This window comes from Danio rerio, chromosome 5, assembly GCF_052040795.2.
Source record: "Danio rerio strain M-AB ecotype USA chromosome 5, GRCz13ab, whole genome shotgun sequence".
Taxonomy (NCBI): domain Eukaryota; kingdom Metazoa; phylum Chordata; class Actinopteri; order Cypriniformes; family Danionidae; genus Danio; species Danio rerio.
In genome coordinates this window covers 4,830,001-4,847,286 of record NC_141025.1, presented here as the reverse complement: position 1 = coordinate 4,847,286, position 17,286 = coordinate 4,830,001, and the positions used below count along the sequence as shown (strand labels likewise).

At 34.0% G+C, this 17,286-nt stretch overlaps 1 protein-coding gene across 3 annotated transcripts in view; it reads left to right on the top strand.

The window, feature by feature from the left end:
* The first annotated feature begins 4,741 nt into the window (after nucleotides 1-4,741).
* The window catches only part of srrt (serrate RNA effector molecule homolog (Arabidopsis)), a 46,521-nt gene continuing 33,976 nt past the window's right edge, over nucleotides 4,742-17,286 (top strand). The window contains 5 exon segments of one of the 3 annotated variants that reach the window (NM_173238.3): nucleotides 4,742-4,822; nucleotides 5,624-5,779; nucleotides 8,090-8,233; nucleotides 9,494-9,640; nucleotides 14,779-14,967. In NM_173238.3, the coding sequence (NP_775345.2) occupies nucleotides 5,661-5,779; nucleotides 8,090-8,233; nucleotides 9,494-9,640; nucleotides 14,779-14,967 (599 nt within the window). In that variant the 5' untranslated portion in view covers nucleotides 4,742-4,822; nucleotides 5,624-5,660. 3 annotated transcript variants of the gene reach the window in all.

The following is a 17,286-nucleotide window of genomic DNA, read 5'->3' as shown; positions in this document are numbered from 1 at the left end:
GTTATTCAATGGTTGTAAGAACACATTGGACCCTGCATGGGGCTATAATAAATGGTACCATTTGTTTCTATTGGATTTTCTCCTATTTTAATTTAATATATGCCTTTAGCCTATTGTAAATATTTATTTGATAATTAATACTTTTTTATTGCAACGTCAAAGTAGGCCTGTCTTATTATTATTATTTTTTGTTATTATTTTTTCGTTGTTGTTGTTATTATTATTGTAGCAGGGACATAGCCACAGGTGTGGCAGAGTGTGCTGGTGCCACCCAAAGTGGCATCTTGCACCTGAAAATAGATGCCTTCGCGCTCAAGCGCGCGCAAAAAACTTGCACAGGCAAAAGTAATGATGAATGAGTTGAAGGGAAAAAAACATTCTAATTATTTGTTAATAAAATAGTGCAACATTATTCTCAGTCAGTGTAGGCTGAAAAAATTAAGATCGCCAGCATTTCAAGGGTGGTTTTATTTTTAGTTCATTGTGACGCGCTATATTTCACTAAGGCTGCATGAGACTGCGCATCTTGCTTATTTTCTCTATTTTACATACAGAACATATCATACAGTCCAGGTTCTACCGTTCTAGTGAGTGTGGGGCATTGCTTTACAGTGGTAAAGTGGATTATTTCTTGGCAAATTCATAATGATTCACTTTGTTTAGTAATAAATTTCATAGTTATAAAATAACTACATTTCAAGAATATGTTAACACTTTCAACTATTTAGGATTATTTATTGCATCAAAAGTAATTTCAAAGTAACATTAAATGTACGTATAAACTGCTTAATTTGTGTGTGTAAACACCTAAGATGCAAAAAGCTTATTTAGACCAGAATAGGCCTACTAAATGCAACGGTCAATGTATGCAAACTTATGACCTAAAATGTCTTAAATGACTAAATTTAAGTCTTTTTAAGTTTTTAAATAATTTAAGTTTAACATAAATGATTTAAACTTTAAACTTCAAATTAACAGAGTATGGCAAATAAATTGTTTATTAAATGGAGGTCAGGTGTCTATGTTAATTATAATTATTAAATATTATGACACTAAAATTCAGTGGTGTATTGGAGAGTACGCACCTTTTAATTAATTAATTTTAAATAAGTGGTTTATCCTAAATAAAATGCAATGGGATCGGTGGATGTGCAATAGCTAAATAGTTTGAAAACCCCTGGTTCAGACTAGACGAGCTAGCTGTCTGTGCGCTGCACTAATAACTTGGCATTTGCTCTTTTCGGTGCTGCCAGATGCATTTATAGTCCATAAAAAATAAAAAAGGTAATTCGGTAAAGCGCGCGATGTGCGCAGAAATAAGCGCACTATATGCATATGTCAAATTAAGTTATCTTTTTCTTTAATCAAGACTTTTCCATTCGAGGAATTTTATTAATAGCTTAGTCCTTATAAACGATCAGTTTATAAAATACACAATTTACGGATCAAGCCTAATGAAGAATAAGAAGAATATGCAACGCATTATGATCCTTGAATGATCAGAGCGCATTTATATAAACTATATATTTTATATAATCCATAAATATTAAAAAACATTATACATTTAAAGTAATGGAACATTATATGTTATAAAATCTAAATTATTATTTAGGCTACAGGCTAAATAAAGGCGCCTTTTCGGGGCTGTTCAGCGCGTGCGTCAAAGAAAAGACATGACACAATCTCTATAAAAACTTGTTTATTTACAATATCTAAAGGGATATAAAACATCTAACATGCATCTCCATTCTCAACGAGTTTCTGTGTTCTGCATCCTTCACAGACCGAGGTCTCATTCCGAGGTAATCTGTAAATATTCTCATTTGGTTCTGGCACATTCTTGATTAAAGGTGAAACTGACCGGCGCAAAGGATGATTTGTCAGGGTGACTACAGTTATAATACAGGTTATGGAACTATTTCACTTTAATTTCATATTATTATTTTATTAAACAAACAAACCAGTTTTTGTTTTGGCTCTGCATGCAGCGTATTGGATGTTTGAAGCATTGCACTTCAAATGTTATTCCTTTTTTTTTATTGTATTTTTAATATTTTTAATTATACAACACAAAATTGGTTCTAAACAGATACATTTTCCTATAGGCTATGATGAAGTGTATATTTTTGTTCACACAGGTCCTATACAAAACTGTGTGGATGGATGATTTGTTTCTCCGTGAAAATCACTCATTTAATAAGCAAAACAGGCCAAAATGTTGTTTAGCTTGCGTCAAACTGGATAAACAATTTACAAACATATTGAATACAAAGGCTGGTCATTTTATGCAATGAGGGACAATAGGCCTATTACAAATTAAAGAAAATTATTTGCATATTAAAACGAAAATATATAATATAACAACAGATCCTACCTTGTAAGAAATGACTTTAGATAATGTAAATAAGCATCAAGTTTTTTTTTGAGATTGTGTGTCTAATTCAGCAGTGTAGTGCGTTCGCGTGGGTTTCCTCCGGGTGCTCCGGTTTTACCCACAGTCCAAAGACATGCGGTACAGGTGAATTGGGTAGGCTAAATTGTCCGTTCTGTATAAGTGTGTGTGTATGTGTGGATGTTTCCCAGAGATGGGTTGTGGCTGGAAGGGCATCCGCTGCGTAAAAACTTGCTAAATAAGTTGGCGGTTCATTCCGCTGTGGCGACCCCAGATTAATAAAGGGACTAAGCCGACAAGAAAATGAATGAATAATGTGCAATACTAATTTAAAATACGTATCACTAACCTTATATGTGAAATAGCAGGGCCCGCTGTAGCACTTTCTTAAAAAGAGCAAATGTCAAATTATTAGCGCAACGCACATGTAGCGAGCTCATCTTTTTGTCGAATCTACTAGACACAATTTTTTTATCAACTATAATGTGTTTAATTAGTTAATTTGAAATTTATTTCATTATTCCAGCAATAATTGTTGAGTGAAAGAATGCGCTAGAAATATGCATTGCGGCTCCCTTTATTGTACAGGCTTATTGCACTTAAACTTTTTTAGGTTCAGCTCTCGTATTAGTAAGGTTATGAGTAAATGTTATTTAAAATATTTAAAGCCTGCCATCTAGCCTACAATAACAGCAAATTTAATAATAAAAAAATAATAAGACAGGCCTACTTTGGCGTTGCAATAAAATAGTATTAATTATCAAATAAATAATTACAATATATAATTAAAATAGGAAGAAATAAATGAAAACAAATGGTACCCTTTGTTTTTATAGCAGGGCCCAAAGTGTTCTTATTCTGGTTCTGCTAACAACTATTAAAAAGAAAAAAAAACACACCAAACAATAAAAACACTAGTAACTGATAATAATAATAATAATAATAATAATTATTATTATTATTATTATTACTATTATTATTATAAAGCCCTTGCTCTGAAACAATCAAGTAAACCAGGTGCTGCTCGGAAATGGCTTTCTTTGCTCAGCATCAGGTGCACAGCAGCAAGAAGCTTGGCAGTGAACTATGACCTTATTTTAATGACAAATGTCTAAGAATACTGCTGATTTACGTTTTAATTTAATTTATACATACGCAATGAATGTAAGCCTGCTAACTGTGTGTGGTTCAAATGATAGAATATGTAAACTTTGTTTATATATATAATTAAATAATAATAATTAAAAGCCTGCGTGTAAGGCTTTTATTTTGAGGACGACGTCACGAGCGCAGATTTGGTTAACCAGTTAGAGGAAAGTGGGCGTTTCAGCACCGCCTACATGTGTAAAATGAATTTTAAAGTCGTTTATCTGTTTTCCTACCCTAAACCAAAAAACGAAAATCCAGCCAAAATCTCGTTTTTTCGTTTTCTCGTGAGCAAAAGGAAAAACGGAAAAACGGCCGTTTTCTCCATTTCCTTTATTCCGTTTGAAAATGGGAAACAAATGAACAAAACGTACACGGACCTATACACATTTCATAATTTTTTGTGTGCGACCCGGTCCGTGTACGTTGCGTTCATTCGATTTTTGATCTTAAACGAAATTTAAAAAACGAGGAAACGGCCGTTTTTCGTTTTTTATTTGGCTACAAAAAAATTAAATAAATGATTTTGGCTCGATTTTCTTTTTTTTGGTTTAGGGTAGGAAAACGGATAAATGACTTTAAAATTCATTATCCACATGTAGGCGGTTCTAAAACGCCTATTTCCTCTGATTGGTCAATCAAATCTGGGCTCCTGACGTCGCCTTCAAAATAACAGTCCTGTAGTCTTCGTCCTCTGCGGATCAGCACCCAGGCATTTAATATATTATATTTAATATATAATATATTAGCAGTATTATTAGACATTTATCATTACAATTTATCATTACTGTTATAGTTTGCCGCCAAATTTGCTGCTATGCACCTGATACTGAGCAAAAGATTTGAGAGCAGCACTTGGTTTGCACGATTGTTTCCAAGCTAGGCCTATATAATAATAATAATAATAATAATAATAATAATAATAATAATAATAATAATAATTATTATTATTATTATTATTATTATTATTATTATTATATAGTTTTTATTGTTTAGTTTTTATTTTTATAGTTGTTAGCAGGGCCAGAATAAGAGTTAATTGGAACACACACACACACACATTTTCTCTCACGCAGCATATATCACTGGTCGATAATGGTTATTATTCTTAAATAATTAAACATTTAAGACTTTTTTCAAATTTTAAAAGCGATTTTAACTGCGGTCATCCTGTCACTGAGTGGCGCAGTGCTTCCGTATACTAACTTCCGGTGCCGCTCCGTGTGGACAGTCGTGCGCTGGCGGGAGTTTGCCGGATTAAAGCCGTTTAAAACGAAGAAATCGGTCAGTACTTGACATTATAACGCTATTTTAATTTTTAACGGCTCGAATTGACATAAAAGAAGTGTTATAAATTATAATAATCGAATGTGTGCCTTTTTATTACGGTTATCTACTGTTTTCCTTACATAACTCGCCGGAGGCTTCATGAAACACGCCGTGTGTGCTGCTAATATTTGATTTTTCTTCTATAAACATGAATTACATCACATGTCCTGTCGATATCTATAATGGTTATCCATTTACACTTCACTGATTGTCGCCGATTGCTGAATTATTGAGCTCGACTCGGCTGTAATGCTAGCATGCTAGAATCATTAGCTTCCTTTTGTGTGTGTTAATCGATCAGAATTGTGTAACTGTTGTTATATCATGCGTTTAATCAACATATCTGCATAAAGATGAAATTAGTCTGTGTATAAGTTACGCGGAGAGATTTGAAAGTAATGTGGTTTGTGAATTGTCTATATTTACAGTCTCATTGAGGTCAACTTGGTTTAATAATCGCACATTCGTTCATTAACAGCTCCAATATTGTTTACCAAGCTATTTTGTATATTCTTTCTATAATCGCATTTAAGTATGACTTCCATATCATTAGTACTATTTAACTGACTATGAACTATGTACTCTGATAGTCATTGGCTGCTAATGACTTCCCTATTTTGAATTTGCAAATAAAACTTCTCTAAAATATGTTTTATTAAGGAGAAAGTCAGAATGTGCGAATATTAAACCAACGTTGCCTGAATTACTGTCTATCAGTACTGAGCTCTTTTGTTTCTACTCTCGTGTCAATCACAGCAAAGCTTTCCTGAAACTCGGCCTTCACTCAAACACAATGGGCGACAGTGATGACGAGTACGACCGCAGACGCAGAGACAAGTTCCGCCGGGAGAGGAGCGACTATGACCGGTCCAGGGAGAGAGAGGACCGCCGTAGGGATGACTGGAATGACCGGTGAGGGAGAAAGATTTAATCTTGTGAAATATAAATAATTGTCAGAATTTATTACCGTGTGCTTACACACACAAGGAATTTGTTTTAAACAGAGATGCAGTTACTCACAAAGCTCTGGATGTTGTTGAATTGCTCGTACAGATTTGTTTTACATTTAGTCATTTAGCAGACGCTTTTATCCAAAGCGACTTACAAATGAGGACAAGGAAGCAATTTACACAACTATAAGAGCAACAATGAATAAGTGCTGTAGGCAAGTTTCAGGTGTGTAAAGTGTAAGAAGCAAAACATTAGTCTTTTTTTATTTTGTAGTACAGTTAGTGGTGGAGTCAGAGAGGCAATTGCAGATTAGGAAGTGAAGTGGAGACTAAATAGTTGAGTTTTTGGTCGTTTCTTGAAGACAGCGAGTGACTCTGCCGTTCTGATGCAGTTAGGGAGTTCATTCCACCAACTGGGCAGATTGAATGCGAGAGTTTGGAAAAGTGATTTCTTCCCTCTTTGGGATGGAACCACGAGGCGACGTTCATTCACAGAACGCAAGTTTCTGGAGGGCACATAGATCTGCAGAAGTGAGAGCAGATAAGAAGGAGCAAAGCCAGAAGTCGCTTTGTAAGCAAACATCAGAGCTTTGAATTTGATGCGAGCAGCAACTGGCAGCCAGTGCAAACGGATGAGCAGCGGAGTGACATGTGCTCTTTTAGGTTCATTAAAGACCACTCGTGCTGCTGCGTTCTGAAGCAGCTGAAGAGGTTTGATAGAGTTAGCTGGAAGCCCGGCTAGTAGAGTTGCAGTAGTCCAGTCTGGAGAGAACAAGAGCTTGAAAAAGGAGTTGAGTTGCATGTTCAGATAGGAAGGGTCGGATCTTTATGATGTTATAGAGTGCGAATCTGCAAGATCGAGCAGCTCTACAGATGTGGTCAGAGAAGTTTAGTTGGTCATCAATCGTTACTCTAAGGCTTTTCACCATTTTGGATGAATTAATGGTTGCCCCATCCATCTGGATTGAAAAGTTATGGTGTAGAGTATATAAATATTCAGGTTATAAGGTGATGTGTACAAATGCATATGGAGAAAGTATCAGATTGTATATTGTTATACAGTGCTTTGTACAAGTGCGTATGAAGTATTGCACAGATTTATTGCACAGTAGGGGAATATTTAAGTGTTCATGAGGTAGATTGCCTGAGGAAAGAAACTTTTCCGGTGTCTGGCTGTTTTTGTGCTCGGTGCTCTTTAGCACCGACCGTACGATAACAGTTCTAACAGGAAGTGTGCTGGGTGTGAGGGGTCCAGGGTGAATTTGCAAGCCCTTTTACTAGCCCAGCTGAGCCGAACTAGACTGATTGAATAATTTATTTATAATTAAGGTGGAAGTAGGGCTGGGCAATATGATAATAAGGTAAAAATTGGTTCCCATCAAAAAGTAATTGCATCCAAAGTAAAAATTCTTTTTGATATAATTTGATCAATGACTAAACTATTATTTTAATAAATATATCTGTTTAATAAGACGGTTGTTAAAATGCTCCAAAATATATTGCCTATATTTACTGAGTAATGGATAAAAATATTCATTTACAAAATGAGGTAAAAAAAATAAATAAATAAAATAAATAGAGAACCTTTAAGTGCCATCTGAAAGTTTTTTTTTTTTTTTTTTTTCTAAAATGAGCATTTTTCTCAGCCTCAGATGTTTATGATCGATTATTTTACTTTAAAGGTGATGAAAAGAACCAATTATCTGCTTTAAAACTAGAATTACTGAATCTACACACAATTTCAGATGCCACTTTCATAATCAGAACATGTAAAACTCTTTCTTTTCTACATTTTCAAGTCAGAAGTTTACTCCGTCATATTAGATTTCTCACTTTATTTAGAACTTAAGAGGGAATATTTTGTTAAATTTAGAAATATCAAATGTTAATAAAATGTAAAACACTTGATTACTTGAAAAAGCTAATAATTACAGATCTAAAATAATAATAAAAAATAGGGCTAAATTAAATGTAAAATGTAAGCATTGTACTTTCAAGATTAAGTACTTATTCATGATATCTTTTATGCATATTTCTGTCTGCATCCTTGTAATGATGTTTAAAGCGCCCATCAAAATTATTACTGTAAACAGTGTATTTTGTGACTACCAAATAAACTAAAGAGCATAATATGAAAGAATAGAGACAGACTTTTTTATTTTGTCCACTTGATATCTAGATATATCGGATGGAGGTGGGGTTTTTTTTTAGTCTTGAGGGGCTTGTATATTTGCACGTTATTATATACTTTTGTTGTTTTTGTGGTTTACTGGCGGCCCTCGGCTCGGGAATGGGACCGGGGCCGAGAGCGTCGCAGCAGAGGGGAGTACCGGGACTACGACAGGGGCCGACGAGAGAGATTCTCCCCTCCACGACATGACATGAGCCCCCAACAGAAGCGCATGAGGAGAGACTGGTGAGAACCTGGGATTTTTTTAGGGGAAGAGAAATAGCTTTTGTAAGGTGGCTTGCTGTCTACAACCCATGCAATAGTTATGTCATATTTATTTTTTTTTTTTTTTACATCAGACAAATTTAAAAGTCAAGAACAAAAGAGGCGTATTAAAAAAAGGTTAATGTGTAGTGCAGCACTTTGCAAAGAAAATATATGCATTATTTGTTTGTTATTTTTTTAAATTTTGCTTTCAAAGTTGTTCAAATTTTTTTTTTAATTTTTCCTTTATTTTAATAAATCAAATCTTTACTTTTAATTTAAATAAATGGACAGTCTTTTCAAATTAATATTCATTGAAATGTTCAAACAATAAAGTTGAGTATTTGTATATTATAAAGAACTTTTTTTATAATTATAAAGTATTTAATAAGCGTATAACCTTTTATCCTTTACCCTTTTTAATTTCATTTAAGTTGTTTTATTTAATCACTAAAATTTTGCAATAAAATGGAATAAAAAAAAAATATTGATGCACCTTTGATTTTATTAATTTGCTTAAATATATCGATGATTTAGATCAGGTGTGTCCAATCTCGGTCCTGGAGGGCCGGTGTCCCTGCAGGTTTTAGCTCCAACTTGCTTCAACACACCTGCCTGGATGTTTCAAGTATACCTAGTAACACCTTGATTAGCTTGTTCAGGTGTGTTTGATTAGGGTTGGAGCTAAAATCTGCAGGACACCGGCCCTCCAGGAACAAGTTTGGTGACCACTGATTTAGATGATTCTTTATTTTAACAAGTAAATTGGTCAATACAGTTAATTTATTTTACCTCCAGTTCAATATTTTGGATTTTCTGCCAATATTTCATTCATTATGAGCAATGATATTTCTGCTTCTAGTCTTTGTTTTGATTTCCGATTGTTAAAATATGATTGATTTGTCTAAGCATTAAAAGACTAAACAGTTTCAAATATTAAGGAATGCTCCTGGATAAATCCATCAATGGTTCTGCACTTCAGTGTTTGGACTTTCAGCAGTGAAAATTAAACCACACTGAACTGAACTAAACTTCACCTCTGAAAACTGGACTGACACTGTTTCAATTGACTAAGAACTTCTGTGTTAAGCTTCTTTGACACAATCTACATTGTAAAAGTGCTATGGAAGTAAACATGAATAAAAAAAATAATAAATGGGTCTAAAACTGAACAGCAGTTTTACTTTAATGGACCTACAGCGATCTAATGATAGTAAACAAACTCTGTCCTACTACTTTTAGGGATGACCATGGAGGTGATCCGTACCATGGTGGCTATGATCTGGGTTATGGTGGCGGTGGAGGACCCAGCTACGCCCCTCCTCAGCCGTGGGGTCACCCTGACATGCACCTGATGCAGCCCCATCATGGAATCCCCATCCAGGCCAGGTGAGCGGATGCAAATCAGCATTGTTGTCAACCACTGATTGACACGTTAAGGTCTGCGTGAAATCACAATGTTAAATGTTTATTTTAACAGACATGACCTAGAGCTGGACAATAATTGGATATCAATATATATGGCGATTAGATTTTTATTTATTTTTTTTCAATAATGGTGATTATGATTTTTAAACCCATTTCCGGTATTTCGATATAAATTTGCATATATATATATATATATATATATATATATATATATATATATATATATATAAAATTTTTTTTTTTTTTTTTTTTATTACGTACAAGATCTTATAAGCTCAGCCGTGAAAAGCGTGATCATGTCACTTCAGGGTTCCTACGGGTGCTATAAATCCTGGAAAATGCTTGATTTTTAATATAGTGTTTTCAAGGTTAGAAAGGTGCTTGGATTTTGAACAAAGTGCTTAAACCTGCTTGAATTTAAAATTGCATTGCTTTCATAATAATTCGTTATCTTACATAGTTTTCCTTTAAGCTAAAAATTTATTTTGCACATAATCAAAACCATTTGACAGGTGGGACATTTGCCATACAGTTAAAACAGTACCTTAGTCCTAACCTAAAGTAATATTGACAATAATAAAAAGTAATATTGATGAACGCTTACAAACTGTCGTTTCCATATTTGGTGATGGATTTTCACAACAATTGACATAGAAACCGTTTATTCATTTACTGCAGGAATATTTTCTGACTCTTGATGATTTAATTTGTTATGAACTTTGAATAGCAGTGGACATGAAATATTACGAACGAGAAATCAACTTCAGGTAGAAAGAACAAACTTTAAAAGATACTTCATCCAATAACTGAACTTTCTATATATATATACTTATATAATAAGTTATATACTTATAACTTTCTATATATATAAACTATATATATATATATATATTTTATAATATATATATATATATATATATATATATATATATATATATATATATATATATATATATATATATATATATATATATATATATATATATATATATATATATATATATATATATGTATATATATATATATATGTATATCTTTACTGTTTTTGGGTGAACTATCCCAATATTTCTATGCTCCAAAATATTCAACAATTTAAGTTGAAATGTCATATTGTGTTTTTTTTTAAATAGCACAATGGATTTAAATGTGAATACGTGCATACAACATATGTAAATGTAATATACCATGGTTGTTAGGTGCTGAAAAACAAAAATGCACATTGAAAGTGCTTGAAAAGTGCTGGAATTTGAAGTTGGAAAAGGTGTAAGAACCCTGTCGCTTGCGTGATGACGTACATCACAGACACGCTGCTGGCAGTGCTCAGCAGTCGGCTCCGTCTCAGAAAGTTTTAGCTAAAAAATGGGAGCCCTGAATAAAGATGTGTATGAACAGGCTTTCACGAGTAAGAACCCATAATGCCGCTTTTGCGGCTTTTTTTGCTGAGCGAAAGCCAAAAGTAGGTGTGCGAGGAGCTCCAGCATAAACTGCAAACCTTTCACAAATGGTGAAAAGGCGTGTATGGAAAATACGGCGAATAAACTGTTCACTGCATTGCTTAATCTGAGCCGGATCTTGCTCCGGGAAATAGCAATATTCGGTCAGATATTCGTGCTTTGTATAACTTGTGCATGGTGAATACCTGCGTGTGTGCATGTGCGCGTGCGTGCGCGTGCGCGCGTGTGTGTGTGTGTGTGTGTGTGTGTGTGTGTGTGTGTGTGTGTGTGTGTGTGTGTGTGTGTGTGTGTGTGTGTGTGTGTGTGTGTGTGTGTGTGTGTGTGTGTGTGTGTGTGTGTGTGTGTGTGTGTGTGTGTGTGTGTGTGTGTGTGTGTGTGTGTGTGTGTGTGAGAGCTAGCGAAGCTGTGTGCAGTGTTGCCAGATGTTGCTGACTGATTCCATCCCCAAAACTCGCCGAAATGCAAAAACAACCACCCTATCAAATTCGAAACCGCCCAATCTGGCAACACTGGCTGAGTGCAATGTGTACACGCGCACACACATAAAGTCACTTTTGTCTAATCGGCTTTCTTACATTTACAATCACTCTCATTGATTGGTGATTATTGTTTTGAGTGCAGAGAGCAGCGAAAATGAATAATGACAAAGTGGCCTACTAAATAACGTATGTATTTTCAAAAATATAAATATATGAATAGACTATATAAAATATATAAGAACTATTTTGTTAAATGTTTTAGTTTAATTAGGTAATTAAATACACAAATATAAATAGACAGATAAAACCCTTAAAGGATGGTCAAGATGAAAAGCAATCGTAACTATCAATTTACTCATCTGTTTGTAAAGGCTAAATACAAATAAAAAGTGAACATTATTTTTTCTACTTTTTTTATTAAAAAAAAAAAGTTATAAGAGCCTGGAGGTATTAAAGACTTTGCAAATTCAGTTTGCAGACATCTATTCTGTGCGTTCTTGGCAGTTTTCCTACCTGGCTTTTTAATTTTGTCCATATCGATATCGGAATTATATCGTATCGACTGAAATTAAGAAATATATCGTGATAAAAAATTTTGCAATATAATCCAGCCTTAACATATACTATATAACTGCAGGTTAACTATGTTTATATATAATGAATCTCACTGTTAAAAGCTATTGTTTACTAGTTAAAGTTATAAGTAACTAAGTTATGGTAGCTAATAACCTTAACTTTTCTGAATTTGACTGTAATGCAATAATGTGCACATTTAGTAAAGCTGCTTTGAAACAATAATTGTTGTGAAAAGATCTATACAAGTAAACTTGAATAGAGTTTTGATAGCTCACATTATTCTTCAGGTGAACAATTAATCCATGCAATGTAATCCACTGAAAGGAATGTGTATTTAGATAATCTTCAAGGTCTGACCATTTGCTTCCACATTTGGAGTGGCTGTGCTTTTCACTTTGACGCTTCAGCCACAATATTCTTTAAGTCTTGTTTTTATATAGTGCTTGTTATAAATTATGTATCTGTGCACTTTAATATTTTGGAAAAAATTATTTACCCTTTTAATAAGTTTAAAAGACTTTACTTGTGTGATGCATTTAGGGCAGCGCTATCTGTTCTTTAGGGGGGGAGCAGGGCAATCAGGACACATCTTGTTTCTGCCCTGCTTTCATCCATTTATCAATTTTACCCTATTGTTAGCAATGCCAATCTTCCACCAATCCAATCAGTTTCAAAATGGTAAAATCATGCACCACTTTAAATACTTTTCTCATCATTCATTTGAGTGTTTCGTTTGGATGTATAGTTGAAGTCAGAATTATTAGCCCCCTTTTTTATTTTATTTTTATTTTAAATATTTCCAAATGATGTTTAACAGAGCAAGGAAATTTTCACAGTATGTCTGATAATATTTTTTCTTCTGGAGAGTCTTGTTTGTTTTATTTTGGCTAAATTAAAAGCAGTCATTAATTTTTTCAAAAACATTTTTGGGACAAAATTATTAGCCCCTCTAAGCTAATTTTTTTTCAATAATCTACAGAACAAACCATCATTATACAATAACTTGCCTAATTACCCTAACCTGCCTAGTTCACCTTATTAACCTACTGAATCCTTTAAATGTCACTTTAAGCTGTATAGAAGTGTCTTGAAAAATATCTAGTAAAATATTATTTACTGTCTTCATGTCAAAGATAAAATAAATCAGTTATTAGAAATACGTTTTTAAAACTATTATGCTTAGAAATGTGCTGAAACAATCTTCCCTCCATTAAACAGAAATTGGTGAAAAAAGTAAACAAGGGCGCTAATAATTCAGGGGGGCTAATAATTCTCACTTCAACTGTACATTACGATAGGAGAACTATGTATAACTTTTTTCATGTTAACTTTAACCACGCCCCTCATATAGGTAGTTTTCTAAGTGGTGATGATGTGCAAAAACAAAGTCCGCCCCATGCTCAATATTCCATTTCAGTTGGAAGTGCATCAACATACTAAAATAAGTCAATTCAACTTTTTTTAAAACTTAACTTTTAAACATTGAGGTTTGTCTTTCTCACTTTGCCATTACACATTTGTAACGTTAGAAGGTGGATGCTACATTTAAAGTCTCTGACAAATATAAATTTACATTGTTTATTTTGCTAGCACACATTGTACTTTAGATGAACTAAATTAATTTGTGCATATTAATCCATGGAAGGAAAAAGAGCTTGTTTATCCGCTTGTTAAGTGTGACGTCACGCGGAGCGGCTTCCGGGTCCAAGCGCTCTATTCAACTGAATGGGGAGATTCATGAAATGGTCATTTTAATCATTTACAAAGCGATTTAATACTTTTGAAAGTCATGATCGCAATATATATGTCCATGCCTAATATCCAATGGCCAGAAAGTGATTCATTGTTTTATAAATTGTTAATTTTGGTATTTGTTATAGAGCAAGCCCAGCGATTGTTGTGTACACGATGACTTTATGTAAAATTAACTTTAAATGTGTGATATGAATAAAAAGTGATCATAAACGAATGATTTCTCCACTCAAATGAATGGCGGCTTGGACCCGGAAACAGTATTACATATGTACAAACACATCACCAATTAACAAGCAGATATAATTCTTAGCCACGCCCCTCTTACCAATAGAATGCTTCAAGGGAATGATGTGCAAAAAGAAAGCTCCGCCTCCTACTTAATATCCCATTTAAGTTGGAAGTACATCAACATAATGAAATAAAAGTCTCCGTCTCTCCCAGATCACACTGACTTTAAAACCTTACAACTAAAAACTGCTTTTTCTAGAAAGACACTACCTTTTTTGATTTGCGATTTACACATTTGTAATGATAAAGGTGGATTTTTGGTACATTTTAAAGTCTGTGAAATCAAATTTACAATGTTTGGGATCATTGTTCCTATCTAATGTTCTTCTTTTCTATTGATTTTAATGTAAACACACATTTGACGCACACGTGTCATCATTATTTTCACATCTTTTTGAAGCACTGTGTTTTTAGATGCCCCTTCAATTGAAAAACCTGCCCCCTACTCAATATTCACTTTCAGTTGGAAGTACATCAACACACTGAAATAAATCTCGTCAACTTGCGATTCTCACAGACTTGAACCTGCTCTGGTCTTTCTCTCCAGGCTGGGAAACATCCACGATATGGATCTTGGTCCTCCTCCTCCTGTGATGAAGACCTTTAAGGAGTTTCTGATTTCTCTGGATGACTCTGTGGACGAGACGGAGTCGGTCAAACGCTACAATGAGTACAAGATTGATTTTAGGCGTCAGCAGATGCAGGACTTCTTCCTGGCCCATAAAGATGAAGAGTGGTACGAAAACAGTTCCTCTTTTTCACTCTATTATTTTAATTTCGCCAATATCTGTGCATTTAAACTAGACAGTCCTGCAGAGAGGAGGCTAGTGTTTGTGTCTATCATCCTCTGAACATCTGACTGTATTGCTATACTGTACTGCATTTGGCTTGCAAAATGGTTTAATTCTCAGAGTTTCTACAGGTTTTATCAAGTCAAATGGTAAACGGACTTAAGACCGTTTTAAGACCACTTTAAATGAAATTTCAGACTTGCACAAGCCAAAACGCTAAAACGAATGTTATTTGGAGGAAAAAGGAAGGAAGATAATTAAACCTTATTGGTAAATAGAGTAAATAAATAAACTTTTGAGATGGAATGATAGTATTTGGATGGGTGTAAGCTACGGATGCTCAAAATAATCCATTAACTGTTAACCGGAAGGGTGTGTTTGTAACCGATTGATGATATCAGTTAAACTATTAAAAATATTATTTTAGATATTTATAATTTTAGCTGATTTAATGCGAATTTTTATTTATTTATTTATTTTTCTCGCATTGAGTGGCATCTTTTGATTGTTTACTAAAAGCCGCAATTGTTTTGCTCGCGGCTCATCCCAGAGCAGCACTTTGTACTAGACCTCGCTGTTTCAAGTTATTCAGAGCTGTATGAATTTACAAATCTTGAATATCACAATATTATAAAATATTACAATTGTAACAACATAGACAGCAACACTCTTGTACAATCAATACCCAGCTGACTCGGTCTATCATAGTGACAAAAAAAGAGGACCTAAAACGCCTCACGCTTTTGGAATGGAAAAATCACGTTTGCTCTGATCAGACATATTTGTTAACTCGCGGGACGATAACGTATGACCACACGTGCCTACAGACGTATTTGCCAAAGAAGCAAAATAGAAGAAGAATATTGCTGTTTGATACAGACGAGTTGATGCCACACCAGCGCTGGTGCCGATGGCCTCCTGGATCTGCGTCATAAACACAACAAATAGGCTTTAGCTTTCATTTCACAGCTTTTAAAGCATGTATGCACATTAATGCAATATCATATTTAAACAACAAAATAGTTTACAAAAAGTCAACAAATGCGCACGTTGTCATTGTCTTTTCATCACGCAGCGCACGCACTTGAACAGCGAGAGAGAAAATCATATATCAAGACATAGCCTAATCTTTAAAATAATGATTTCTATCAAAAATGTAAAAAGGTTTTGTGATATAATAATAACAGCGGGGCTTTAAATAAATGCATATTTTCTGTGAAGCGAGCGATTTGAGGAAGTCTGCTATTTTATTTTTTTGAATGAAGAAAAAAAAAACATATGATTGGAAAAAAAAAGCCTATGCCCGTTCTTAAAAAGGATTCAGTCAGTGTTTTGGTTTTGTTCTCTTAATGAATTATTTAAGTGAAAATAGTTTAGGGCAGGCCTATTTATTTCATTCATTTGATTTATTTTATTCAGTTTTTCTATGGCGAAACGCAGATGCATGAAGATGCTCTTTTTTGTTATGTTGTGTTATTAATATGCTAGCATGTTAAAATAAATCAGTATTATAAAATGCAATATTTAATGTGTCAGACACAAAATAGACACGTCAATTTGTTTAATAAAATAATGATAATTTAATAGTAATATGACCAGTTAACCATTAATAACTGGTTAACAAGTGGCGGTTGTCGGTTAGGAAAATTAACCGAAGTGAGCATCCCTAGTGTTAGCCTAATTGTGTAGGTTTACATGGGCTTAGGAAAATTAAGACCTGTTGATTATTTAATACTTATTTAATTAATTAAATTGAATAATTTAATTTAATACCAAACAATATTTCAGAGAATTTAAGACTGAAAGGTCTAACATTTGGTTTTTGAAATTAAATTGAAAACATTAATGGCCTGCAGATCTTTTTGTACCATTAAATGCAACTTGCTCAAATATACAATATACTCGTACAGTTTAATGCAGGGGTGTCCAAACTTGGTCTTGGAGGTCGGGTGTCCTGCAGATTTTAGCTCCAACCTCAACACACCGGCAAGGATGTTTCTAGAAAGCCTAGTAAAGAGCTTGATTGGCTGGCCCATGTGTGTTTGATTGGGGTTGGAACTAGAATTTGAAGGACACCGGCCCTCCAGGACTGAGTTTGGGCACACCTGGTTTAATGGAAGGTAGTGCAGTCAGTGTTTAGAGGCTGAAGTACAATATTAACTGTAATATTTTTAAAGTTTTAGTTCATCCATCCATTTGATTTACTACTTGTATTCTCTTTTGGATGAACTATTACTTTAAAGATTGAGTGTTTTAATGGGATA